Source organism: Sciurus carolinensis, chromosome 15, assembly GCF_902686445.1.
Source record: "Sciurus carolinensis chromosome 15, mSciCar1.2, whole genome shotgun sequence".
Lineage (NCBI taxonomy): Eukaryota > Metazoa > Chordata > Mammalia > Rodentia > Sciuridae > Sciurus > Sciurus carolinensis.
The window spans coordinates 5,175,246-5,201,803 of record NC_062227.1 but is presented as its reverse complement, the minus strand read 5'-3'; the positions used below and the strand labels follow the sequence as shown (position 1 = coordinate 5,201,803).

General features: G+C 45.1%; 1 protein-coding gene across 4 annotated transcripts in view; it reads left to right on the top strand.

Annotated features, from left to right (window-relative positions):
• The window catches only part of Fancc (FA complementation group C), a 188,019-nt gene that overhangs the window by 125,422 nt on the left and 36,039 nt on the right, over positions 1–26,558 (top strand). For all 4 annotated transcript variants that reach the window (XM_047526406.1, XM_047526407.1, XM_047526408.1 and 1 more), the window contains exons 5-6: positions 8,871–8,984; positions 9,867–9,931. In XM_047526406.1, the coding sequence (XP_047382362.1) occupies positions 8,871–8,984; positions 9,867–9,931 (179 nt within the window). The remainder of the gene's footprint in view (positions 1–8,870; positions 8,985–9,866; positions 9,932–26,558) is intronic.

The following is a 26,558-nucleotide window of genomic DNA, read 5'->3' as shown; positions in this document are numbered from 1 at the left end:
GTATGCTGCATTGTAGCAGAACTGCCCCGTGTTCACAGTGGCAGCTTCTGAGGCCCGTTCTGCACTCCTAGACCAGATACTTCTGTGGGAAAAGAGACGAGACACATGGTGATAGAATGTGGGATACGCTTGGGGGCATAATTAATAAATTAGAACTAAGAAAAGAAAAGGAGTTTATTTTACCAGTCAGCTTTGCAGGAAGAGGTTTCCAAACGTGGAGGTCTGCATCACAACTTTGAACACAGCTGAGCCTGCCCTGGAGTTGCCCCGTTCCACAAACCCGACACCCCGGCTTCTCTGTGGCTCCCGGGCTGCTCAGCCTGCGGCGTGTCTGTAGGCGACCAGAAGCTGCCAGGCTCCAGAGCAGCTCGCTATCCAGAGGGGTCACCTCCGCGCCAGTGCACAGGCTTCTGGTCAGCGTCACCAGAGCGTGTCAGTCCCTTGGAAGGAAGACTACAGAGCGGTGTTGTGTTATCGTTTTTGTTGTTGCTTTGTCAGTGTTCTGTGGACACTTTATGACTTTGGAAAGCAAAATGTGAAAAGAAACCTGACCGCGTTAAGGAGGGCACGAGGAGACAGGCGATTCTGTCTCGGTGGTCGTGAAGGAGCTGTGGTCCCATTGGGCGTGCTCCAGCTGTGTTTGTGAAGTGCCAAGGTCGAGCTCACAGGCGCTGGGAGGAACGTCGGGGTCAGGAAGCCAGGCCCTCCTTCCAGAGCCTGGGGCTCCTGCCTGGAATGAGATGTGTTTCTTACAGCCCTGTGAGGCTCCCAGGAGAAAGGCAAGCAGGAGACCGCAGAGAAGTCAGGAGGACGAGACCTTACCCCGCTGCAAACCAGAGCAGGGGGCTTGGAGAAAGGCACATTTTGAGTTCGGTGTAACGCTGGCGGCTGGCCTGGGCGGGAGTTGCTGGTTTCTCAGGGTAGGGCTGGGTGGCTTTGGTGACCAGCAGGGAGCCTGACTTCACCTGGCCCCGGGGATCACAGAGGAAAGCTGGAAAGTGAGTGTGACCAGACAGGTTGAGGCCACATGGAGCGGGCTGTGCTTGGGAGCCAGGTGGAACCTGGAGTCAGGGGTGACGCGAGAGCCTTGGGCATGGCCCCTCACCACCGCCTGCCTGCCTCCAGCGCTGTTCTCCCAGCACGTCACTCCTGCACTCTGGTCTTCTCCAGCCACCAGGTCAGTGTCGACCCCATCCCTCTGGGAACACCCTGAAAGTGGCCCATGGGAACTGCTCTCTCTGGGCCTGCTCCCGTGGTGAGCGTCTTGGCTCTAAGCATGGCACGTGGTGTGCTGGGTCGTGCGCTGCAGCTGTGCCGTCTCCGTGGCCCCTCACCAGGCTCTAGGCTTCCTCCCTGGTAGCCCAGGTGAGGAGGCAGGCATACAGATCACACTCAGCGTGTGTTCTGTGGAACAAAGGATGAGGATGCTGTGTGTGCGTGTGTGTTCACTATAGAGACATGCAGTAGAGAGCAAACGGGTAGGAATTCTGCAAGAGTTTAACGCTCAGATGAAGAGATGGTTTGGAGAAACAGAAAACAGGTGCTGTGTCTCAGCCGACAGCACCAGCCATGGTCTGGCTCTCCCAGCCCTTTGCCTGAGCAGAACCCACAGCTCTTCTTGCATACCCGACACACACCAGGCCATAGCCAGCGTGCTCCAGCGTCCCTGACCGGCTGGTGAATGTGCCACCTGTTGCACGGTGGAGCAGATACAGTGAGTTGGGGGCCAACATGGATTCCCGAAAACAGTCAAAGTTGAAACTTGTCTTACAGAACTTCACTGTGATGGTATGAGCAGCATGCCAGTGTGTTCCAAGCACTGGCCAAGCTCGGTCATGATTAGAACTCTTCCGCGAGTCAACACTGGGCTCAACGCCTGGCACTACCACGTTGGTTGCTGCTTCTCAGCCTCGGAGGATTTTAGATCCTGGTCCAGGTGATTGGTCTGCACATTTTAAATGCAGAAGCTGTTCATTATATACACATAATTTTGCAGCAGTCTCTTCATATCTGGAAACCCAGTTCCTTATTGGTTAAATTGAGGGGATGAGGTAGAGGATCTCTAAGATTGCTCTTCCAGCATTTAAAAAAGAAACTGCTCCAATGACTGCAGGAAGTCTCAGTCCAAGGCCAGATGCCTGTTTAATGATGGTGTGTTTTGAACATTTGCCACTAGGTGGCAGTAAAAAAGTTATTCTTAGCAATTAAAATGCTTAATCATTTAAAAAAAATTTTTTTTTTAATTTGTCAGTTTGTTTGCTTGTTTAGTGGTGCTGGGGCTCGAACCCAGGGCTTCACATCTGCCAGGCAGGAAACACCCTAGCCGCAGAGCTGCACGTCTCCAGTCCACCTTCTTCTTATAAAAAAATAAAAAGGGTTGGGGATGTGGCTCAGTGGTTAAACACCCCTGGGTTCAATCCCTGGTACCTCTCCCCCAAATAAAAAAATCACTTAAAAATTTTTTAGAAATATAAGCTAGGAGAGATCTGCCAATTAAATTATATCACTTCTCCTATTATCCACAGTTTCTCTCTCTTCCTTTTCTGTTCCCTGTGGGCAGCTGTGGTTCAAATATATTAAATGAAAAATTCCAGAAACAAGTTTATAAGTTCTAAAGTGCACTCCATCCTGAGTAGTGCCAACTCTGATTCCATCCTGCCTGGGACCTGAGTGTCCCTGTGCATCCACCACCTGCCTGTTGGCCCCTCTGTCACTGTCCTGGTTGCTGGCCATCCTGCTCCCAGTGCTGGTGCAGGCAACCCTGCTTTTACTTCATCGTGGGCACACAGCACAAGAGAAGCGATGCTGGCGACTTTATCACAGTGCATCACTCAGATCGTCCTTTTTATTGCAAGTTATTGTTGATCTCTTGCTGTGCCTGATTTGTAAGTCGAACTTTATCATGGGCATGTGTTTATGGAAAAAAACAAACCAGTGTATAGAGAGGGGTCAGTACCATCCGTGGTTGCAGGCATCCCGTCTTGGGGTGTTATTTTTCTAAGGCTTCATGTGTTCAGTCAGTTTGTAAACTGACTGTGGCCATTTTATTTATTTTTAAAATTTTAAAAATTCTAATTAGTTATATATGAGAGTAGAATGCATTTATGTACTTTGATATTTCATGCATAAATGGAGTATAATTTCATTTTTCTCATTGTACATGTAGGATCACATCAGTCATGCAGTCATGTATGTATAATATAGGTAATAATGTCTGATTCATTTTACTATTCTTCCTACCCCCATACCCACTACCCTCCCTTCACTCCCCTCTACCTAACCCAAAGTAACTTTATTCTTCCCTAGCCGTGCCCCCCCCTTACTGTGAATTAGCATCCACATATTAGAGAAAACATTCAGCCTTTATTGTTTTGGGGATTGATTTATTTTGCTTAGTATGATATTCTCCAGCTCCTCCATTTACTGGCAGATGACATAATTTCATTCTTCTTTAAGACTGAGTAATAGTCCATTGTGTATGTATATCACATTTTTTTTCCATTTATCTGTTGAAGAGCACCTAGGTTGGTTCCGTAGTTTTGCTATTGTAAATTGAGCTGCTATAAATATTGATGTGACTGTATTATTGTAGTGTGCTGATTTTAAGTTCTTTGGGTATGAATCTAGAAGTGTGATGACTGGGTCAGATGGTGGGTCCATTCCACGTTTTCTGAGGAATCTCCACACTGCTTTCCAGAGTGGCTGCACTTACTTGCAGTCCCACCAGCAGTGTGTGAGTGTACCTTTTCCCCCACATCCTGGCCAACATTTATTGTTGCTTATAGTCTTGATAGTTGCCATTCTGATTGGAGCAAGATGAAATCTTAGCATAGTTTTTATTTGTATTTCTCTAATTAGAGATAGTGAACTTTTTTCATATATTTATTGATCGATTTTATTTTTTCTTCTGTGAAGTGTCTGTTTAGTTCCTTAGCCCATTTATTGATTTGGTTATTTATTCATTTTTTTTGGTGTTAAGTTTTTGGAGTTCTTTATATATCCTAGAGATTAATGCTTTATCTGAGGTGCATGTGGTAAAGATTTTCTCCCAATCTGTTGGTTCTCTCTTCACATTATTGATTGTTTCTTTTGCTGAAAAGCTTTTTAGTTTGAGTCCATCCCATTTACTGATTCTTGATCTTACTTTTGGGGCTTCGTGGGCCTCGTTAAGGAAATTAGGTCCTAGTCGAACATGGTGGAGATTTGGGCCTACTTTTTCTTCTATTAGGCCCAGGGTCTTTGTTCTAGTGCCTAACTCTTTGGTCCACTTCGAGTTGAGTTTTGTGCGTGGTGAGAGATAGAGGTTTAATTTCACGTTGTCTCAGGTGGCTTTCCAATTTTCCGAGCACCATTTGTTGAATAGGCTACCTTTCCTCCGGTGAATGTTTTTGGTGCCTTTGTCTCGTATGAGATAACTGTATTTATGTGGGTTTGTCTCTGTGTCTATTCTGTACCATTGTTTTTACAGGTCTGTTTTGGTGCCAATACCATGCTATTTTTGTTACTATGGCTAAGTAGTATAGTTTAAGTTCTGGTATTATTAGCCTCCTGCTTCACTCTTCTTGCTAAGGATTGCTTTGGCTATTCCGGTCTCTTATTTTTCCAAATGAATTTCATGATTGCTTTTTCTAGTTCTATGAAGAATGTTATTGGGATTTTAATAGGAATTGCATTAAATCTGTACAACACTTCTGATAATATGGCCATTCTGATAATATTAAATCTGCCTATCCAGGAGGATGAGAGGTCATTCCATCTTCCAAGGGCTTCAATTTCTTTCTTTAGTGTTCTGTAGTTTTCATTGTAGAGGTCTTTCACCTCTTTTGATAGATTGATTCCCAAGTATTTTTTTTTTAAGGCTATTGTAAGTGGGGTAGTTTTCCTAATTTCTCTTTTACTAGATTCATCACTGATGCATAGGAATGCATTTGATTTATGGGTGTTTATTTTATATCCTGCTACTTTGCTTAATTCATTTATGAGTTCTAGAATTTTTCTGGTGGAGTTTTTTGAATCTTCTAAATATAGAATCATGTCATCTGCAAATAGTGATAGTTTGAGTTCTTCTTTACCTATTTGTATCCCTTTAATTTCTTTCTCCTGTCCAGTTGCTCTGGCTTGAATTTCAAGGATGATATGAATAAAAGTCTGATCTGAATAAAAGTGGTGAAAGAGTGCATCCTTGTCTTGTTCCGTTTTCGGAGGGAATGCTTTCAGTTTTTCTCTGTTTAGAATTATATTGGAACTGTGGCCATTTTAAATGTTTCTCAGGAATTGGTCACAGGCCCTGAGTGCACACTCAGAAGCTAGCGGATGCGTCGATTGCTGTGTTTCTAAAACTTCCCCATGTGCTCCTCTCAGGGCGGGAGTCCGGTGGGAGGCACCGGGTTAAGCCTCGGTCTTATTTGGCGGAGGAATTGCAGTCCTGTAGCTGCTTCTGCCTTGAAACTGGTTTCCTGTGGTTGTACACTCAGGTCTGTTACCCTGTGCTCCAGTTTTTTAAGGGTCAGTCCCTGCAGTATAGTAGCAATAGCCACCTGTTTATGAGTGGCTTATTTGGAACTTTGCTTAATGGAATTCGATTGAAAAGTGGAACTTGGGTGAGATGCCTGGCTTGAGGAATTTAGCCTGGGCCTCACGCTCGGTAAGCACTCAGTGAATTTTAGTTGTCACAGTTAGAATTCCTTCCAGAAGTGACATTTAATCAGGTGAAGGAGATAGGAAAGCCCTTCAGCAGAAGGAATAAGACACACTCATGTCCTGAGAGGTCACAGAGGTTGTGGTCCTTTGTTGTGGCCAACCAGCTGGTGAGAGGTGGGCAGGCAGGTGGCGGGAGGTGGGTGCTGCAGAGCCAGTGGGGCCAGGCCTCTGGATCTGGGGTGATATCTGAACTTGCTGGTAAGAGAACGGGGCCATCAGTGTCGCAGGGAGACTGCTCCAATTGGCATTGGCAAGACTCTCCGGCTGCGCTGTGGAGTGGACACAGGGGCTTCCTCGTGATGCTGGCCAGAGTGGGCGGCCTGCCATGGGCAGGGTACTCCAGCTCCTGGTTTCTCCCGCATCAGGATCCAGCCTCGAGTGAAAAGCTCTTAGAATACTCCTGTGTACGCTGAGTGCTGGGCTTGTTAAGGAGGAGTGGCAGCAGGTGGCTTCCAGCATGGCTTCCTCCAGCTAATGTGGGACTCACCTCCTCCATGAAAACCCACTCTGTCCTGACCAAGCCTGCCTGGGCCCGCTCCCCTGCCTGGGTCTGACGTGGTGGACGCCCCACGTGGATGGCGTGCATCTGGGCCACCTTGCCCAGACCCCTGCCAGGCCCCGTGCTCACTCTTTAGAAGCGTAGCCAGGGGTGGTGCCCGTGCATGTGCAGCCACTGCTGTCCCCCTGGGGACCTGACCCACACACCTCCGATTGTCCCCACCCCGCTGCCTGGTCCCTCGGGCTGTTTTCAGCTCTTGCTTTCTATACTCTGGGCAGGTTTTACTGGAAGGAAGAAAAGAACACTCTGCAAGTGGCCCCGTGTGGCTTTTCTTCACTCTCATAAGGAGCCTTAGAATGACACCTTTTAAAAAGTTCACCTTCGCCTTGAGATCCCGCTTTTCTCCCACTCCAGTCGGTTCATTTTTAACAAGCCGTGCCGTGTATGTTGCTGGTCTTCAGTTGTTGCTTAGACCACGAATGCCTTCTGCTGTGCAGTAATGTTTCCAAGCTTTTGGACATCTTACTAGAAGCTTCTCTAACTGGAAAACACTGTCGGGTCTCGTGTGGGGACTCAGGAGTGTCACCTGGAGCTCGGTGTGTAGGATCCCAGGCAGGTCTGAGCTCATGGCGAGTACCACAGTCTGATCTGCCCAAGGAGACCCACCAGGTTCCAGGCCAGGTCTGCTGTGCTGGAGGGATGGCTGCGAAATGTGGCAGGGGAGGTAGTGGCCCAGGGGCTTGGCCTGTTTCTGACATGGGGTTCACCTCAGTGTAGGTGAACTTCATGTAAATATCTTAGATCCTTTTGACTACGTGAAATACCTTATGATGAAGCCAAGGTGAGCACAGTGATGGGTGAGTGATAATGGCCCTGAGTGTCACTGCTGTGTTTGCTGCTGTGCTCTCGCTGGCCTCTGGGGACTGAGGTACACGTAGCACCTTCCCTGCATGACACTGACTTCTCCAGGTGTTTGTGCCTGAGTGTTCACACATACGTTTATGTGCCTTTATATGCAGCTCATTTCATCTCATAATATGTAAGTAGAAAATGCAGTTTAGGCCACTTAAAACCACGTAAAGCAGCCAGCTGCAACGGCAGGTCCCTGTAGCTACCAGGCAGCCGAGCTGGGAGGAGCGCTGGAGCCCGGAAGCCAAGGACCAGCCTGAGCAGCACAGCAAACAAAATAAACAAAAAAAATATTGTTAAATATTTCCAAATAAAACACTTTCTCCTTTTTTTTTCTGATTATAAAAGTAAGGTGTACACACAGGAAAGGCAAGTGCCGTGAAGTGGGAGGGGGTTACACATGTGTGTGTAGTACGCTTCTCTGTTTTGTTTTTATTTTCAGGTATGATTATTTTTACGCTGATGAGATCATTTCTGGGTGTAGAATTTTACATCTTCCTTTCTTTGCTCAGTTCTATGACATAAGCATTTAAAATGCTGTCCTACTTTCTTAGTAAACATTTTAATGGCTTGCAGTGAGCCATTGTCCCCTGCTGTTAGACTTTCTCCACGATGAGAATACCATTTCAGGTGTCTTTGAGCCTAATCACGTTGTCAGGGGTCGATTTAGTCCCTTGGGGTATCTATGCACATCAGAGGTTCGGAAGACTCTCAGGGCAGTCGAAGCATAATTCCGAGCTGATTCCTTAGAACAGTGCCTGTTACCCGCCAGGTGTCTTGTGCAGGTGACACAGTCCTGAAGTCCAGGTGGCCTGCGGGCTCTGGTGCACCCGCTCACACTCCAGGGGAGCCGTGGCACGGTCACAGCTGCGCGAGTGGACATCCCCATGTGTGTGCCCATAGCTCACAGGGCACCTGCTGCGTAGAACCCAGTAGCTTCCGGTTTTCAAGTCTGCAGAAAACTTGGATTCAAGTGGAAACCGGCATTTCTGCATTCTGGTTTACTCTTTTTTTTTTTTTTTTTTTTTTTTAAATCTCAGTGTTTTGAAAGTGTTTTTAGTTGTCAATGAATACAATACCTTTATTTGGCTTATTTATTTTTATGTGGTGCTGAGGATCAAACCCAGTGCTTCACACGTGCTGGGCAAGCGCTCCACCAGTGAGCCTCAGCCCAGCCCCTAGTTTACTCCTTTCCATTATGAGGATGAACATTTATCTGTTTGTTTCGCAGGCATTTGTATTTTTCTTGGGAGTTACCTGTTCATGTTCATCTTTGTGTTCTTAGCACTTGTCATTTCATGTTTTGTACATCAATTGCTTTTTAGTTAGTATTTTTCCTGGTTTGTGCTCATAGTATTTTCTGAAAAACACAAGGTTTTATTTCTGTTTAGAACAGCTGATCTTTCTGTTATTAGGTCTTACTGGTACATTACAATCATACATGGTGTTCGTATTCATCTGCTGTGTTCCTGCATGCACATAACATAACCTGATCCGGCTCATTTTCTGCTACCTCCCAGCTTCCCCTCCAAAGCACTTGCTGCACCCCTATGACCTCCCTTGTGTCATTGTTAATATTTTAATATTACCATGTTTTCTTTTCTCCTGGAATCAAAGGGAACTGGGTATTTGGACAAAGAAGAATTGCTGGTGTTGTAGGACCTTCTCACTTCCAGAGGACTCAGATTCTGGGCATCTACATCACAGGTACTTTCATCTACTCCTAAGAAGCTGACTTTTCCTCTTTCTGTTTGTTTCTTAGGGTTTATTATTGCATATACTTTCACCATTCAGATTTGATGTAAAAGAAGTTGGCCTTTTCACTCAGTGTCTTGGGTACGACCCTGTAGATTACTATCCCGGTTTGCTTAAAAATGTGAGTATGTTAAACTTATTTGTATTGAAATTTTCATTGTCATCCCCCCTCCACCAAAAAAAAAAAAAAAAAAAGGTACATGGAAATACTTCACTCCTCCAGGAGAGTTGTTTAACCTCTCTCTGTTTATATCTCCTTACCTTGGGCGGGCTTAAGGCCATGTAAGGAAGAACTCTGAGATGGAAGCTTATGAAGAAGGAGGTGAAACCAGGAGAGGTTTAGTAAAGCAGGCTTCTGCCTCTGGGAGAAGAGCATTCCTTAACCAGTGTAAAAACACAACCTCGTGCTCTTGGACAAACTTTTATTTAAAATAAACTGATTAGAATTTTGTGGTAAAGAAAAGTAGAAAATGCACTAAGTAACCCAGTAAATAGTATTACATGTTTACATCTTAGTGTTAAAGCTGTGTTTTCTTCTGCCTTTTATTTTAACCATATTCAAGAAATTTTAATATATGGCCTTGATAGAACTCTCCTAAAAATGCTGAGATTTTTAATGTTTGTTAGCCATTTAGGACTTTGGAAAGTTTAACACATGAAAAGCATTTTTTAAAAATAAAGAACTAATTCAGAAAGCAGTGAATGAATTCTAGCATGTTTTCATTTTTTAATGCTTTGTTTTTATTTTTTAGGAAATTAATGAACTGTCTATTGTTCGCTGCTAGGTAGGAATGCGATAATACATGTTAAACATAAACCCACTGATGGGTGAATGTGCCTTGGCGCTGCTTTCTTTTGACTCCGACTAAGGAAAATGCAAGGAGAGGATGGTGGAGGCTGGGTGGAGGAATCTCAGCGGAAATGTCACTCACACCAAGACAAATAGAACTGACGTAATCCTGTTTGCGGTATGAGTTCACCTGCAACTGATTTTGTTTTACAGATGGTTTTATCATTAGTGTCTGAGCTCAGAGAGAATCATCTTAATGGATTTAACACTCAAAGACGGTAGGTGTTAAACTAAACATCCCTCTTCTCAAGTTTCAAAATGTATCAGTTCAGTTGTGAGAGCAAACGCCTCTAAATCACAGGACATGCGTGTTCCTAGTTATGGGCATATTCTGTGTGGCTGATTGGTGAGTTTTTTACTTTTCTTTTTTCAATCAGTATTTTCTTAACCCTCATAGGACAGTAAATAAATTTCTTTATGCAACATCTTTTGTGTACCCATTAGGTAAAAATCCCTGTATCTACAGGCAGGAACACAAAAAGGGAGAGCTTCGCCTGGGGTCCCTCCCTGTGTCAGAGGAGAGGATGCACAGACGCAAGTGTGTGCTCCTGGCTTGCCCCCACCCCTCCACTGTGAGTGCATGAGAGTGTGTGTGTAGCTATATATCAGGGTAGTTACAAGGCAACCGATATTTGATGTGCACATATGACTTATTTTAAGAAACATAATATTCTAAAATCTAGACTAAACAAATCAAATAGATTCAAACAAATTAAAACGCAATTAATCATGATCCACATGTTTCTTTGCTCTGTAAAACAATTCGGAGTTGTTTTCATTGGTGAGCATTTAATTCTTTAACAAGTCACTAAGAGAATCTAGGGTCTGAGGGACTTTGTTGTGTGTGTGTGTGTGTGTGTGTGTGTGTGTGTGTGTGTGTCTGTAAAGCTATTGCCAGATGACGCTCTCAGAAATGGTCTTTGTCCTCAGCCTTTAGGAATTCATTGCATCTAATGCTTAAACTATGAAATTCTTAGAAGGAAAATTGAAAAAAATCCTTATGACATTGGATTTGGCAATGATTTTTTAGAGGTGACGCAAAAATATATGCAATGAAGAAAAAATATCCGAATAGAACTTTGTTAGAATTAACTTCTTGCTGGGAATCCCTTGTTGGCCCGTGCTGGAGCTCTTTCCTGACATGCACAGGCTCTGGGTCTGATCCCCAGCACAGTCAGTCAGTCAGTCTTAACTTCTGCAATTCAAAGAATCCTACCAGAACAGCAGTTTAGTCTGCCGAACTGAATTAAAACTTTTGCAGATAATATATCTAAATAAGGAATTAGTATCTAGAATGTGTAATAAACTCTTCAACAATAACCAAGAATTCAGTTCAAAAAAGGGCAGAGGCTGAGGATGTAACTCAGGGTACAGCACCTAGACAGGTGCTCTGGCAGCTCTGATTTTGATCCCTGGCATCACAAAAATAAATAAATAAATAAATAAATAAATAAATAAATAAATAAAGGAAGAAAGAAAGAAAGAAAGAAAAGGAAAAAAAGCAAAGCAAACAAAAACCACAGACAAGGAAAAAGTAAAGGACTTGACTAATGAGCACACAGAAAGATGTTCAACATCACTGATCATTAGGGAAATGCGAGTCAAAGCCACAGTGAATTACTGCTTCACGCCCAGTAGGATGACCATAATAATAATTAAAAGAAAGAAATGGAAGATAAGTGTTGCTGAGGAGGCAGAGAAATTGGAGCCCTTGTGCAATACTGCTGGGAACATAAACTGGGGCAGCTACTGTTCAGTTTGGTGCTTCCCCCAGAAGTTGAACTTTGAATCAATATCATGTGACCCAGAAAATTCTCTGCTGTGTATATATCAGGAAGGAAAGTAAAGCAGAAGCTTTAGCGGTCATCTGTACGCCCATGCTCATTAGCTACAGTAGTCAAAAGGTAGACACAACCAAATTTCCATCATCAGTTGAATGGGGAAACAAATGTGTTCTGTCCTGTACGATGGAATATTATTCAGCCATAAGGAATAGAATTTTTATAAATGCAAGAACATGGGCAGACCTTGGAGACATCTTGCTTAGTGAAATAAGCCAGACACAGGACAGTGTTTAATTTCTCTTACATGAGATCCTAGAAAGGCACATTCATTGGAGACAGAAAGCAGGAGAGAGGTTACCAGGGCTGGAGGAAGGATAAAAATGGAGTTATTGTTTAATGTGTGAAAAGGTTATGTTGGAGATGATGAAAAGCTTTAGGTATAGACTGTAGTAAGGATAATACAGCACTGTACGTTATGTATTTAATGTCAGTGAATTTTTACCACTTATAAATGGCTAAATAACTATTGTTATTTGCTTTACCACAGTAAAATATTTAAAAAACCAATGTGACACCACCTCACAGTCCCTCAAATGACTAAAGTTTAAAGCACTCACCTTAGCCTGTGTTGTAGATGTGGATCTTCTCTACTCTGCTCACGAGAATGTGAGTGGTACACATGCTTCGTAACAGTTTGCTATGGTGAGGCAGCTCACCAATCCACTGTTGTGTCTTTTCTCATAATCAGTGAACACATAGGCACTCACTAATGCTTGTGTGTGAATGTTCATAGCTGCTTCATTTGAAATAGTTCTAAGTCAGAACCAATCCAAAGGACCATCAACAAGTGAATGGATAAACGAATTTTATGGGATCGGGGGTATAGCTCAGTAGTAGGGCACTTGCCTAGCATGCACAAGGCCCTGGGTTCAGTCCCCAGCACCACCCCCGCAAAAAAAATCTGTTAACTATCATTTAAAAAATGAAAAGACAAATCTCAGAGTGTGAGAAAATATTTCCAAGTCACACAGCTGATTAAGCCTTGATGTGTAGAATATATGAAGAATTCAGCAATAAGACAACTCAGTTTAAAATGGGCAAAAGATTGAAATAATGATTTCACTAAAAATATATACAAATAGTTAATCAGCACCCATATGCTTGTATATGAATGTTCATAGCATTATTCATAGTGGGCAAAAAGTGGGAGCAACCCAAACATCCCTCAACTCATGAAGGATAAACAAATTTGGTATGTCCATACAATAGATGAATATTCCCCAGTGAGAAGGCGCTGACCGGTGTTGCAACATGGATGAACCTCAGCAAGATTCTGAGCGAAAGAAGCCACTCACAAAAGACTGCACGTGTTATGATTCCATTTGTAGGAAACATTCAGAATAGGCAAACAGGCAAATCTAGACACAAACAAGAGGTTAGTTGTCTGGGGCTGGGGGAAGGAACAGAGAATTCCTACAAATGAACACTTAGGAGTTGTCTAAGGTGATGGGAATGTTCTGAAGCTAGATGATGATGATGATGATAAGTTATGATTTTTAACTCAGTAAACATATTCACATCATTGAACAGTATGCTTAAAGTGGGTAAATTTTGTAGTATTGTAATGTATGCCTAAAAAATAAGAATCTCTAGGGAGCATGAAAAATATTTAGACTTACTTAATTACTTGTCAAGTAAAGACTTTAGATATGAGGTAAATGTTGAATAATGTATCTTTTGAATAATATGATTTAAAAAATTTTAAGGAAACTTAAAAATGGATAAAATCAATGCGTATGTACTCTCTACACAGGCTCCCAAAATCTGTCATATATTTGAAAATTTTTAAAAAATCAACTAAGAACAAATCATCATCATCATCATCATTATTACTATGAAAAACCACTATTAACAGTTGGAAATAACCAGTCACAGACTTGGAGACTATTTGCAACTTACAAAACTTACAAAAAGATTAGTATGCCAAATGACTACCACAAACCATGGACTCTGCTGTGGAAATGGGCAGAGAATATAAGCAGGTCATTATCAAAGAGGAAAACTCAATGAATAAACATTAAAGAAATTGTTCAGGAATGACATAAAAAATATGGCAGCATAGGAAGTCCCAGTCTCATTCCCACACTGAGACATCAACTTAATAACAATATGTGGCCAAAACAGCCATTTTGAGAACTATAGAAAGTTAAGAAGTCACATGCTGCAGACAAGCTCAAAGTCAAGAATAACCACATTGAAATGGGTAAGAAAGATTTTGCCATATCCACAGCGGTAAGCATTTCTCTAGGCTGGACCAGTGGATGGGCTTCTGAGGAAAAGCCCAGTTTATAGGTTCTCCCTTGGAGGGATCTAGAAGATTAGAACATGCATCCAACATCTCAGTTTTTCAGGGAATGTCCAAGGAACTGACTCTGAGCGCCAGTGGGAAGCCAGCACTGTGAACCTTGGGGCCACACAGAACTGAGAAAGCTCAGAGACTTGTTGCAGCACCAAAGAACTGACAGCTCTTCTGATGGAGGCTGGCACGGCCCAACAAGATTGGGAGAAAGAGTGCAGCTTGTGGCTTCTCCCTTGGGAGAAAGAGAAGAGTGGAATGTGCATCTGACATTCTGGCCCCTCTGGGGACTGCCAGAAGGACTGTTTTCTTTCTTGCCTGATTTGTAGCATTGACAGGAAACTGGCATACTTCGGATGCTTGGGGACCAGGAAGCAAGCTCAGCAGCTTGTGGCCCTGCCAGAGAAACTGCAGTACCACATATGTACACCAGAGGGAGCAAAAGATCACAAGCTCTTGAGAAATAAAAAAGTGAAGCTCTTTAATTTGGAAATGAAATGCACAAGTCTGGAGAAGACACCTTCTTGGAAAAGATTTGAGGGACCCCCAGAATCTCTAGTTGGACCGATTGGTGAGGGTCTTCCCTTGTACAAATTCAGTCTGGAAAGACTGGGAGAGGTGGTTGTCTTTTTTTTTTTTTTTTTTTTTTAGAAAAATACAAGTTCATAAAAATAAGACACACAAAGAAAAAGAGAATTGCAGCCTAACCAAATGATTAGGTCCCAAAATACAACCCTAAAGGTATGGAGAGCTATGAATTACCTAAGAATTCAAATAATTGTCTTCAGGAGTCTCAAGTGTACTGCAAGAGAGCACTGATAGACAACTAAACAAAATCAGGAAAACAAAGCCTGAAGAAAAAAAAAAGGATATCAGCCAAAAGATAGAAATTATAAAAAATAAATTACAGCACTGAGTTTATATTCTGAAGAATACAATACTTAAATTGAAAAACTCACTAAAGGGTTCAACAGCCCACTTGATCGAGCAGAAGAGAAGGAAGACACAAAAACAAGTCCTTTGAAATTATCAAGTCAGAGGGACAAAGAAGAATGAAGAGCAGTGACAAAAAACCTGGGGACGTTTTCCAGTTTTCCCAGCAACATTGTTGAAGAGGCTATCTTTTCTCCATTGCATATTTTTGGACCCTTTGTCTAGTATGAGAAAATTGTATTTATTTGGGTTTGTGTCCATGTCCTCTATTCTGTACCATTGATCTACCTGTCTATTTTGGTGCCAATACCATGCCGTTTTTGTTACTATTGCTTTGTAGTAGAGTTGAAGATCTGGTATTGTGATACCCCTTCCTTCGCTCTTTCTGCTAAGGATTGCTTTAGCTATTCTGGGTTTTTTATTCTTCCAGATGAATTTCATAATTGCTTGCTCTATTTCTGCAAGGTACATCATTGGGATTTTAATTGGAATTGCATTGAATCTGTATAGCACTTTAGGTAGTATGGCCATTTTGACAATATTAATTCTGCCTATCCAGGAACATGGGAGATCTTTCCATCTTCTAAGGTTTTCTTTAATTTCTTTCTTTAGTGTTCTGTAGTTCTCATTGTAGAGGTCTTTCACCTCTTTTGTGAGACTGATTCATATGCAACAGAATGAAATTAAACCCCTATCTCTCACCCTACACAAAACTCAACTCAAAATGGATCAAGGACCTTGGAATCAGACCAGAGACCCTGCATCTTATAGAAGAAAAAGTAGGTCCAAATCTTCAACTTGTTGGCTTAGGATCAGACTTCCTTAACAGGACTCCCATAGCACAAGAAATAAAAGCAAGAATCAACAACTGGGATAGATTCAAACTAAAAAGCTTTCTCTCAGCAAAGGAAACTATCAGCAATGTGAAGAGAGAGCCTATAGAGTGGGAGAATATCTTTGCCACTCATACTTCAGATAGAGCGCTAATTTCCAGAATCTATAAAGAACTCAAAAAACTCTACACCAAGAATACAAATAATCCAGTCAACAAATGGGCTAAGGAAATGAACAGACACTTCACAGAAGAAGATCTACAAGCAATCAACAGATATATGAAAAAATGTTTAACATCTCTAGTAATAAGAGAAATGCAAATCAAAACTACCCTAAGATTCCATCTCACCCCAATTAGAATGGCGATTATCAAGAACACAAGCAACAATAGGTGTTGGCGAGGATGTGGTAAAAAAGGAACACTCCTACATTGCTGGTGGGGTTGCAAATTAGTGCAGCCACTCTGGAAAGCAGTATGGAGATTCCTCAGAAAGCTTGGAATGGACCCACCATTTGACCCAGCTATCCCACTCCTTGGCCTATACCCAAAGGACTTAAAATCAGCATACTACAGAGATACAGCCACATCAATATTCATTGCTGCTCAATTCACCATAGCCAGATTGTGGAACCAACCTAGATGCCCTTCAGTTGATGAATGGATAAAGAAACTGTGGCATATATATACAATGGAATATTACTCCACAATGAAGAATGATAAAATTATGGCATTTGCAGGCAAATGGATGAAATTGGAGAATATCTTGCTAAGTGAGATAAGCCAATCTCAAAAAACTAAAGGACAAATGATCTCGCTGATAAGCTGATGAGGACATAGAATGGGGGGTGGGAGGGTTTAGCATTAGGGTTAGGGATAAGGAGTGTGGTAAGAATGAAGGAAAGAAGGACTGTATAGAGGGAAAAGAGGGGTGGGATGGGTGGGAGAGAAGGGAAAAAAAATAATGAATCAAACATCATTGCCCTATGTAAATTTATGATTACACAAATGGTATGCCTTGACTCCATGTACAAATAGAGAAACAACATGTATCCCATTTGTAAACAATAATAATTTTTAAAAAATGAAGAAAATGGAAAAAAAAAAAAAAAAAACAACCTGGGGACGTTAGCAGCAACCCTAAGTGGAACAATGTACACAACATTGGAATCCAAACACGGGGCAAGTAGAGCACTTACGTGAAAGGACAATGGCAGCATTTCCCCAGATCCAAGGAAGCATTGGGAATCCTAGTTCAGGAAGCTCAAAGGACTTCAGCTAGGATAAATCCAAAGAGACCCACCTCGGGACGTTCACAGACTACCAGAAGTCAGATCTTGAAAGCATCATGAAAAATGACTCTTCGTGGACAGGGAGCCCCACAAGGCGACCAGCAGAGTTCTCAGCAGAACATCACAGCCAGAAAATGTGGAATCGTGCACTCTGAGTGTTGGAGGGGCAGAGACAAAACTCTGCCAAACCTGCCTGCAAAACTCTCCTGCAAAAATAGATTAGAGGTAAGACCTTCTCAATTAAACAGAACTGAGGGAGTTTTTCATCTCCAGACCTGCCTCCTAAGAATTGCTAGACAGGGTTCTTCAAGTTGAAATCAAGGGACACTAAGCAGCAATGTAAAAACATACAAAGAGGTAAAGCTTTCTGGTACAGGTAGACATACAGACAAATGTGATAATACTATAACAATATTGGTGCATAAATTGCTTTTAACTCTGGTACAAAAGTAACTAGAATGATGTGATTATTAAAATTGTAATTTGTGATACTTATAACAATTCGGGAAAAGACGTAAATGAGTAGAGTTTTGTATGTGCTCAATGTTCATTTATTATTAGTTTGAAATATGTTATTAAATCTCTTAAGATGTTTTTCGTAAACCCCACGGTAACAACTAAGATGACACCTGTGAAGGTGCACAGAGGTAGGTGGGAGACAGTCGGAGCAGGAAACCAGGTAGGGCAGCAGAGGGGCAGCCCCGTGACCAGACAGGGGAACAGTCGGCAAGACGGCAAAGTGAGTCTCTACCACTGCTTCTGTAAACGAACCTGGATTTAACTCCTGTTCAAAAGCAAAAGTGTCTCTAAATAGATAACAAGATGATATCCAGCTACATGATGTTTACAAGGAACTCATTTTGAATATAAGAACATACACAGGCTGGAAGTAAAGGATGGATAAATATATAATATGGAAATAGTAACCCAGAGAGAGCTGAAGTAGCCATGCTGACATCAGATAACTGTCATAAGAGATAAGAAGGACGTTGTATGATGGTAAACCTGTCGGTTTGCCAGGAAGATAGAGCAGTTGAAAATATATATGAACTTAATAGCAGAACACCCAAACGTGTGAAGCAAACATTGATGTATTGATGGGAGAGCCTGGTACAGTGGCACATGCCTTTCATCTCAGCACTCAGGAGGCTGAGGCAGGAGGATAACAAGTTCTAAACCAGCCTCAGCAACTTAGCAAGACACTAAGCAATTTAATGAGACCCTGTCTCAATAGACAGTAACAATTATAGTAGGAGAATTCAGTATCCCACTTCAGTGCTAGATCAGAGATTGTTCCGTGTGTTTACTAGTTCCACCTGACGCAACACTCTACCCAGGAACATTCTCCAAGATAGGCCCCATGTTAGGCCACAAACAAGCCTTAAATTTAAGAAGATGGATGTCATGCCAAGCCTGTTTTCTATTCACCAGGAAGTGAATGTAGAAATCATTAGTAAAAGGAAAACTCACAAATAAATATGTGTAGATTAATGCACTCTTAACCAGTGGGTCAAAGAAATCACAATGAACTTAGAAAATGTCTTCGAGACACTGTCTCTAAGTAAGTAAAGAAAGGCCTGGGGGTGTGACTCAGTGGTGGAATACCCCACTCAGCACCCTGTATCGGAAAAAAAGCACCGGAGACTACTATGAGCAGTTGTTTGCCAACAGATTAGAAAATGCAGAACAAATGGATTATTTTCTAGAAACATACAATTTACAGGACTGAGGCATGAACAAGTAAAAAATCTGAATAAAATCTGAGTAGCTGGGTGTGGGGGGCACACACCTATAACCCCACCCACTCAGGAGGCTGAGGCAAGAAGATCACAAGTTCCGAGCTAACCTCAGCCATCTAGTGAGACCCTCTGTCAGCATGTAAAAGGTCTGAGAACAGCTCAGTGGCACAGCATCTCAGTATTCAATCTCCAGTACCCCAAAATCTGAACAGACTTAAAACCATTTAAAGAGGCAGAACCAGTTATTCAGAATCTCCCAACAAGACCAGATGGCTTGTTGTGATCATTTGAAGAAGAAATCTACTGAACATTCGAAGAAGAACTAACAGCAGTCCCTCTCAGACTCTTGCAGCAAATTGAAGAAGGAATGCTTTCAAACCGGATTCATGGGTGAGCATTGCCCCAACACCAGCATCAAGCAGAGCTCCTACAAGAAGATAGGTTGACGTCCTTGGTGAACCTCGCTGCAGAACTCCCTGGCAGAATACTGGAAACGGAGTCAAGAGCACATGAGGAGGGTCCCGCAGGGCTGAGTGGAGCGCCCTGCTGGGAGGCGTAACCCCCCCAGCCCAGCCTGGAGTGGGCGCGAGAGTGTGGGGATGAGCCCCAGGACGCCTCTCAATGCGGAGGAGCACTGGCAGACTCCCCCCCAGGCCAGCCCTGCACCAGCTGGGAGCGGAGAGTACTCAACATGATGAGTGGCTTCCAGGAGTTTGGGTGAAGTGAATGCAGGACACCCGTGCCCAGTTTGTCCTTGATTCCGTCCTCCTTTTTTTTCCTGTTTTCGGTTTTGCTTTTTAGTACTGGGGATTGAACCCAGGGGACCCAGCCCTTTTTCTTTTGTATTCTGAGACTGGGTGTTGCCAAGTTGCCGAGGCTGGTCTCAAATGTGTGATCCTCCTGCCTCGGCCTCCCAGGTTGCTGGGATTACAGGTGTGTGCCACCACGCCCGCTGATTCAGTCTATTGTGTTGTGCTTTCACCCTATTTCTCTTGCCTAGTTTTACAAGTCGCCTTTCCGACAGTCCTTCTGGGTGACCCTCAGGATCTGTCGAGTTCCCAACATCAGAACAGTGGGTCCTTGGGATCTGCAGCCCCAGTCGAGGGGGCGCCGAGGAGGCTGTTTTCCAACATCTGTGCACATGCGTCTCCCCTTGGAGGAAGGCCCATGTCCTCCTTTAGTAGCTAGGTATGGGTCCCGGTCCCGTCGCGGGCTTTCCTTTTAGTTGGCGAGCAGCACTCTAAAGCGCGACTGTTTGGCTGCGCTCTTCCTTGATGACAACTGGTAGAATTCTGGTGGAGACTTTTTTGTTGGACTACACATGGAGAGCTGTTCTTCCGTGTGAACAGCTTGTCTTTTCTCCTCAAATGTTTACTCTTTCTAAAAGCCCCTTGCTCTGGACTGCTTTCCTCCGCGGCAGAAGTTCCTTCGACATTGGCCTTCTTCCGTGCTCCTCTTCTCAGCTCACCGTCACGGTGTTTTTAGATCTAGGATTAATATGGTTTTGAGTCCATCTTCTACGCTGCTGAGGAAGGACACATTTAATTTCATTTGTAAATATCTTCAATTTCCGGAGCATATGAGCTGCCCGGAGGCGTGGAAGAGGGACCAGTGTGTGCTCACATGTGACAGCGGTGCCTTCCTCGGGTGTGTTGTGCACAGGACCTGGCAGAACGCTCTGCCTAGGTCAGGGCCGTGTGGGTGTTGGTGCCTGGGCTGGGTGCTCGTGGCCTGGCCTGAGTCAGAACTGAGAAAGCAGATGGGGATCTCGTGACCTGGCTCACAGCCTCCTCCCCAGGGACCTGAGTGCAGCTTTCCTCTCAGTGTCCGAAAAGAGGACAGAAGCACTGGGGACTGTCGCCGGTGACTGGGTGGGTAGGGCAGTGACTGTGGCACTGAGGAGAGTTTGCAAGCACTACAGCTCACAGGTTGTAGATTGTATCTCCCAAATGAAAAGGGCCAACAGAATTTTCCTGAAAAACTCTGAAGTCTCCTATAAACTGCGGTAGTGCTTGGGGCTACCAGATGCAGCAGGCCACTGACAGACTTGGGGTGCTCGGCCCTCAGGGCTCCTCCTTTGGCCCGCAGCTTGCCAGGGCCTGGACGCAGGTTGCAGGATGCAGCACCTTCCAGGCCAGGGAGCCCTGGGCATCTGACTGCCTTGTGGCCAGAGCAGCTCTACAGGAAGTGCGCGCAGGATCCAGGGGCCCTGCTTCCCCTGAGGCCACGCCAGCCTCCACCCTCTCTGCCCCCTGGCTGTATTCCAATGCGAACTTTTTGACTTATAAATATGTAAAATGAACCAATAGCTTCCTATACGTAAGGGAAAGTTCCGGAGTCCTCCCATCTCCATCCTGACTAGTATCAGACCACAGAACTGCTCAGGCAGCTGGCCGTGCCCTGGGGGTCCCTAATGTCGCTCCTTCCAGACAGTTTGTTGCAAAGAACTGGAGAGAATTTAAACATTCTGTCATTGAATAGTTGATTTTACTTGGTGGCAAGTGAAACTCTATTTAAAACGCAATGACAAGACCATTTATCATGCCTCTAAAAATAATGCAAAAAGAAACTAAACTGACTCCCAGATCTTTCGTTCCTTTGATGGTCTGTGTGTCTGAAGTTATGAGATCAATTTCTATATTTTCTACAAAGCCTTTTGAATCTTTTGAAATGGACTTCAACTATTCAAGTAGCAAAAAGTAAAAAAAAAAAAAAAGAAATGAAATTTAAAAATATATATATACACACACACACATACATATATATGTGCACCCACCCCCAGGGGAGGGGGACCCAGAAAGCAGCATGGCATTTGTGTGTGTGTGTGTGCGTGTGTGTTTAAAAAAAATATTGTTTTATTTCCAGCAGCAGGAGTGGGCTGCCTAGTGTGGTGGATGTATTGGGCTCAGGGTATGTGTGGGCCGGAATGACTGGGTGACTGAAGGGAAGGAGGTTTTTGAGGGTAGGCCCGTGGGGGCCTCAGATACGCTTCTGGCAATGGGCAGATTTCATGAAGGACTCATGGCAAGCCACAGCTAAGCCACCAGTAAGATTAAGAAATTCTTGGGAATCTAGTGGTCCGTCACTGTTGAGGTCTCGCTTCTTCATCATGCGGTCAAGGACCAGGATCCTTCTGGTTCTTTGTGAAGGCAGCCAGTTCTGCATTCATGGAGCTTAGGGACTCCCTCTTGGAGAGAGTGCAGCTGTTTCCGTCCTTTCCAGCATACTTCTGGAAAACAGCGATCAGGGACTGATGCACCGCTCCGTCTCCACAGGGTGGGCGTTTCTGCCGAGTTGGAGTGGAGCGAGGAACTGCGGCTGCGGCTAGGAGCGTGCCTGCGTGCCGTGCGCTGGGCTCCTGCACAGCACGGCATTGTTGATGTTTAAATTTGGGGGACATTCGGCTGCTTGAACTTTCAAAATCATGCTAGTGGAAGGAGAGGAACGATAAATCTCAGCTCCATGAATGGACAGGAGTGGCCTAGGCGTGGGCACAGCCCACGAAGGTGTTGCCCACTGGCTGTATTCTAATGCCAACTTTTCCACTTACAAATATGTAAAATGAACCAGTAGCTTCCCATGTGTAAGGGAACGTTCCGGAGTTCTCCTGTCTCCGTCCTGACGAGTATCACTGATGAGGACAGCTGCGGTGGCTCCCGCGTGCCTGGCAGCTCTCTCCCGGTGTCACCGCAGTCCTGACGAGTATCACTGATGAGGACAGCCGCGGTGGCTCCCGCGTGCCTGGCAGCTCTCTTCCCGGAGTCACCGCAGTGCCCTTCTGCCGCCTGATGTCACACAGTCAGTTGCTCCTCAAGGCACAAGAAGGTACTTGGCTGACTTTACAGTTACTAGAGAACTGGATTCAAGAGGCTGAACCCGCCACAGACCTTCAGGACTGCATCTTTCATGGATGGCAAACAGAACTTCCTGGTTTTAGCTCTTAAAAACAAGACTTTAAGAGCTCATTAAGCACTCACAAAGAATGGTGTGCATCGAGTTGCTTTCTAAGTTCAGTCTTTTGGTACTGAAAGTGAACTCAGCAGAGGACCTTGCATTTCCCTGAAAACTGTGTGTGGACTCCGCACCTTTGAAAGAGTAGCCAGAAAAAATGTATCTTGTTGACTTCTAAAATTCTTTGAAATAAAGAAAAAGACATGGTGAAGCTCATTCTGTTGTTAGAGCACCTCAGGGCTGTGTCAAATGTGTTTATGTCCAGGAGATACTCTGCTAACACAGGCACATCCTAGGCTCAGTAAATCCAGTTAGGAATTGTACTGATTCCATCCGCTGGGAACAACCTGAGCGACATCCAAATGAATCACCTCTTCCTTCCTTCGTGCTGCTGTTACCGACTGAGGTGCAGCACAGACATGCTTCCCCGGACCTTGCTCCGTGCCAAGGAATTTGTCCATGTGCTTCCGAAAAGCAAGCGTCTTCAACAGAGAAATGATGACCAGGTGCAGCCCAACACAGATGGACACTTTCCAGCCATCGCACGTCCATCAGCTGGTACCACCCAGCAGACTCTCCTAATGGCAGCCAGGGGAGTTTGGACCTGGAACAGCTGCCTGCTGTTGCCAAATAACCAATAGCCGGTTGGTGGCTGGTATCTACTGAACATCAGAAGCCCATTTTCTCTCTCTGCAAGTTGATCCACCTGACAGGAACCAGTTGTTCAATTGAGGGACTTGTTGAAGAGTTTGGCAGTTGATCTGTCACCCTGCACAGAGAAGAGAGCCTCTCACTAGTGCATCTGGACCAGCAGTTGGGTCCAGTTCTGCCGTTCTCCACAGGTCGCAGGTGAGAACGCCAGCCTCCTGGTTTCTGGCATGCTGGGATTAACTGTTTTGTGCCCCCTCTTGGTGCACATGTCCCAAACATCGAGCTTGGTGGGAACAAGTGTACTGCAGAGAGCAAGACCAGCAGGGGGCGGTTCTGGCCACTCGATGGACTCACATTTGGTTGGATTTATGTGGTGCGATTGATTTAGCAGTGATCTCTCCGTTTCCTTTTGCTGGGTGTTTCAGGACAGTCTCCTATTAGCTAGTCAGATGTTTTGACTTTTGTCTTTAGTATTTACTGGTTTACAGGCGAGTATCCAGAGAATACACCTGAGAGAGAAGTTGTTCAGTGGATCTGGGTGATAAGATGAAAAGCACAGATAACTCCAAAGAGACCCATATAATCAAGTGGTAGAAGAGCTCAAAAAGATATCAATAAAGGGAAACGCTACTCCAGAGGGGGGAACATCAAGCAATCGGAGACTGATTAAAGATGATTTGTTGTTTACAAACTGCTTCTGCTGTTTTGGAAACAAGAACCTGAAGCAAAAATAGTTCCTTGATTACAAATAGTTTCTTTTCATTTTCAGTATTTTACCAGGTAACACTGTGTTTTAGTTTTTAAGTGTTTAATTATGAGATACTATGTTGTACAAAAAAATCTGTATTGTACCCATTGCCCAAAATTTACAATGCAAACATTTTATTAATAGTTATAATTGATATTTTTAAGAAAATAAGCTGTTTCAGGTGCAGTGCGAAGTGTCTGTGACCCACCCTGCTTCTCCTTCCCGTCCCCGGGAGCAGGCACCCCAGAAGCTGGGTGAGGTCCTCCCCGCCATGCTTCGAGTGCTGCACTTATAGATGTGTTGTTTGGGGTGTCCTAGAGCTTCACCCGCGTGATGGCATCCTCTGCACATCTGTCTGCAACCTGTTTCTTCGTTTGTTGTCACATTCTCGAGATTTGTGTATTTGAGTAACTCAGGTCTGGTTCATCTGTCTTAGCACCACTGTTTAGCAGTCTGGTCGACACGTAACCCCTAGTTATCTGTTTCTTGGTTTCCATACACACACAGCAAGATTGAGTCGCCCTTTACGTACAGTTAATAACTGATCTGAAGAGATGGTGACAGGCCCCTGCCCATCATTCTCCAAACGTGTGTACTTGCATGTGTTCCCATTGGCATCATCCTGGGGTCTTTTCTCTGTGTCATCCGTCCCACTGACAAGTCCCGAGAACTGTTTGACAACTGATTTAGTTGGATCTCTAAGTTTGATAAGAGTAAAAGCTAAGTTAAGGAAACGACACAGTGACACACACCTGTAATCCCAGTGACTCGGGAAACAGGCAGGAGGATCTCCAAGTTCCAGGACAGCCTGGGCAATTAGAGACCCAGTCTCAGAGACAAAGGTCAGGGTGCAGCTTAGCAGTGGAGCACCCTGTGTGCAAACCCCAGCGCCAAGAGGGGAAGGGAGACTGGAATGTGGGCTCTCGCCACCTCCGGCGAAGCCCCACCGACCCTGCCGCCTCCGTGGCCTTTTTAGATGCTTCTCGGCTTGCGGCATCGTCCTCTGGCGAGGAGGTGGCTCGTTCAGCACTTCCGTCGGGGCTGCTGAGGCGTCCCCTTCTCAGTGAATTCCCTGCTCCCTGGTCCCTCGGTGCCCTTCCTCTGCAGCACAGCACTGCCGTCGCTCCCTCCCTGGCTTCGTTGCCTTCACTCCTGTATCTCGGACCCTCCAACAGCACCTTGCTGAGCGAGTGGTCAGTTGGTTAAGTGAATGGATAGGACAAATGTACACTGATTTAAAAACAAATCCGCTGAAGAAACACAAGTGGGTAGCAAGTAGTCTTGCAAGTTATCAACAAAATGCAAATTAGAAGAGTGGAATGATATTTTTTTTTCTACCAAATCAGTAAGGAGTAAAAATGAACGGTGACATCACTAGCAAGGGTGTGGGAGTGCCCTGGTGCAGCCCTGGGAAGTAGCTGGATGTGCAGCTCCTATAGCCTGGTGCCCAGCCGGGCTGCAGCGCTGTGTGACAGACGTCAGAAACCACCTGCTCGCCTGTGACAGGGAGCACTGTCCAGGCACAGCACATAGGTGGTTTGGAGTACGGGGCAGCACGTTTGGAGTGAGGGACACTGAGTGCTCTCTACCCTGGTGCCATTGTTACACGAAACACGCGGCCAGACTTCTGAGCGTATGGGTTTATGGTTTTGTATTTAAATACCTAGAAGAAAGATTCAGTAGCGAGAGCCAGAGCTCTCATCGTCTTAGGTCCGTTGGTTTCTGTGTTGTCTGTTTCTTGAGCGTGTGGTGTGTCGAGGAGTTCCTGCTGGCTGCGAGGACTGGCGTGTGGGCCCTCTAGCTGCCGGGCTCGCAGGCAGACGCGGTCCCCAGCGGCAGCAGTGCCACGCGGCAGCTCAGCTGGGGGAAGGGGTGGGAGGGACTGGAGCTCTGGCGGCCAGTGGTGCGTTCTGCAGTCCCATCCACGCCTGTGAGTTTGCACTGTGCACTGCTGGAGCCGCAGGCCGCGTGCAGCCCGTGAGCACTTGAAAGGTGCCTAGTGCAGTGGAGTCACAGGATTTTTTTGTTTTATTCAATTTTAATTCCACTTGCCACACTGGTGGCCAGGGCACGGATGGGACGTCGGGGAAGGCTGCCCCGGCTGTGTTTGAGTCTAGACCTCCCTGCAGTGAGGGTGCTGGCCGTGCCCACAGGCAGGCTGTGCCACAGGGCCTTGCTCAGAACTCAGAGCAGCCCCAGGTGTGGGTGAGCGTGGAGGGAGCTGGCACCCGTCCCAGGAAGCAGCGTGGCCAGGGAAAGACTCCACTTGTTCACTGGCGAGTGGGGACAGGCCACTGCAGGGCCTCCAGCAGACAGCCTGTGACCTGAAGTTCTAGGGAGCAGCTGGAGCTTTCTGACGACGAGCCGTGGGAGTGAGGGCAGCAGCAGGGAGACGGGCGGCGACTGCACAGCCAGGCGGAGGGGTCACCTGGCAGGCAGGGTGAGGTCAGAGGAGTCAGCGGCACCGACTGCAGGGTCAGACGGGGTGAGAGGAAGAGCCGTCCAGGCCAGTCCCGAGGGAGCACTGGGAAGGAGGCTTGGAACAGGGACTGGCGTCCC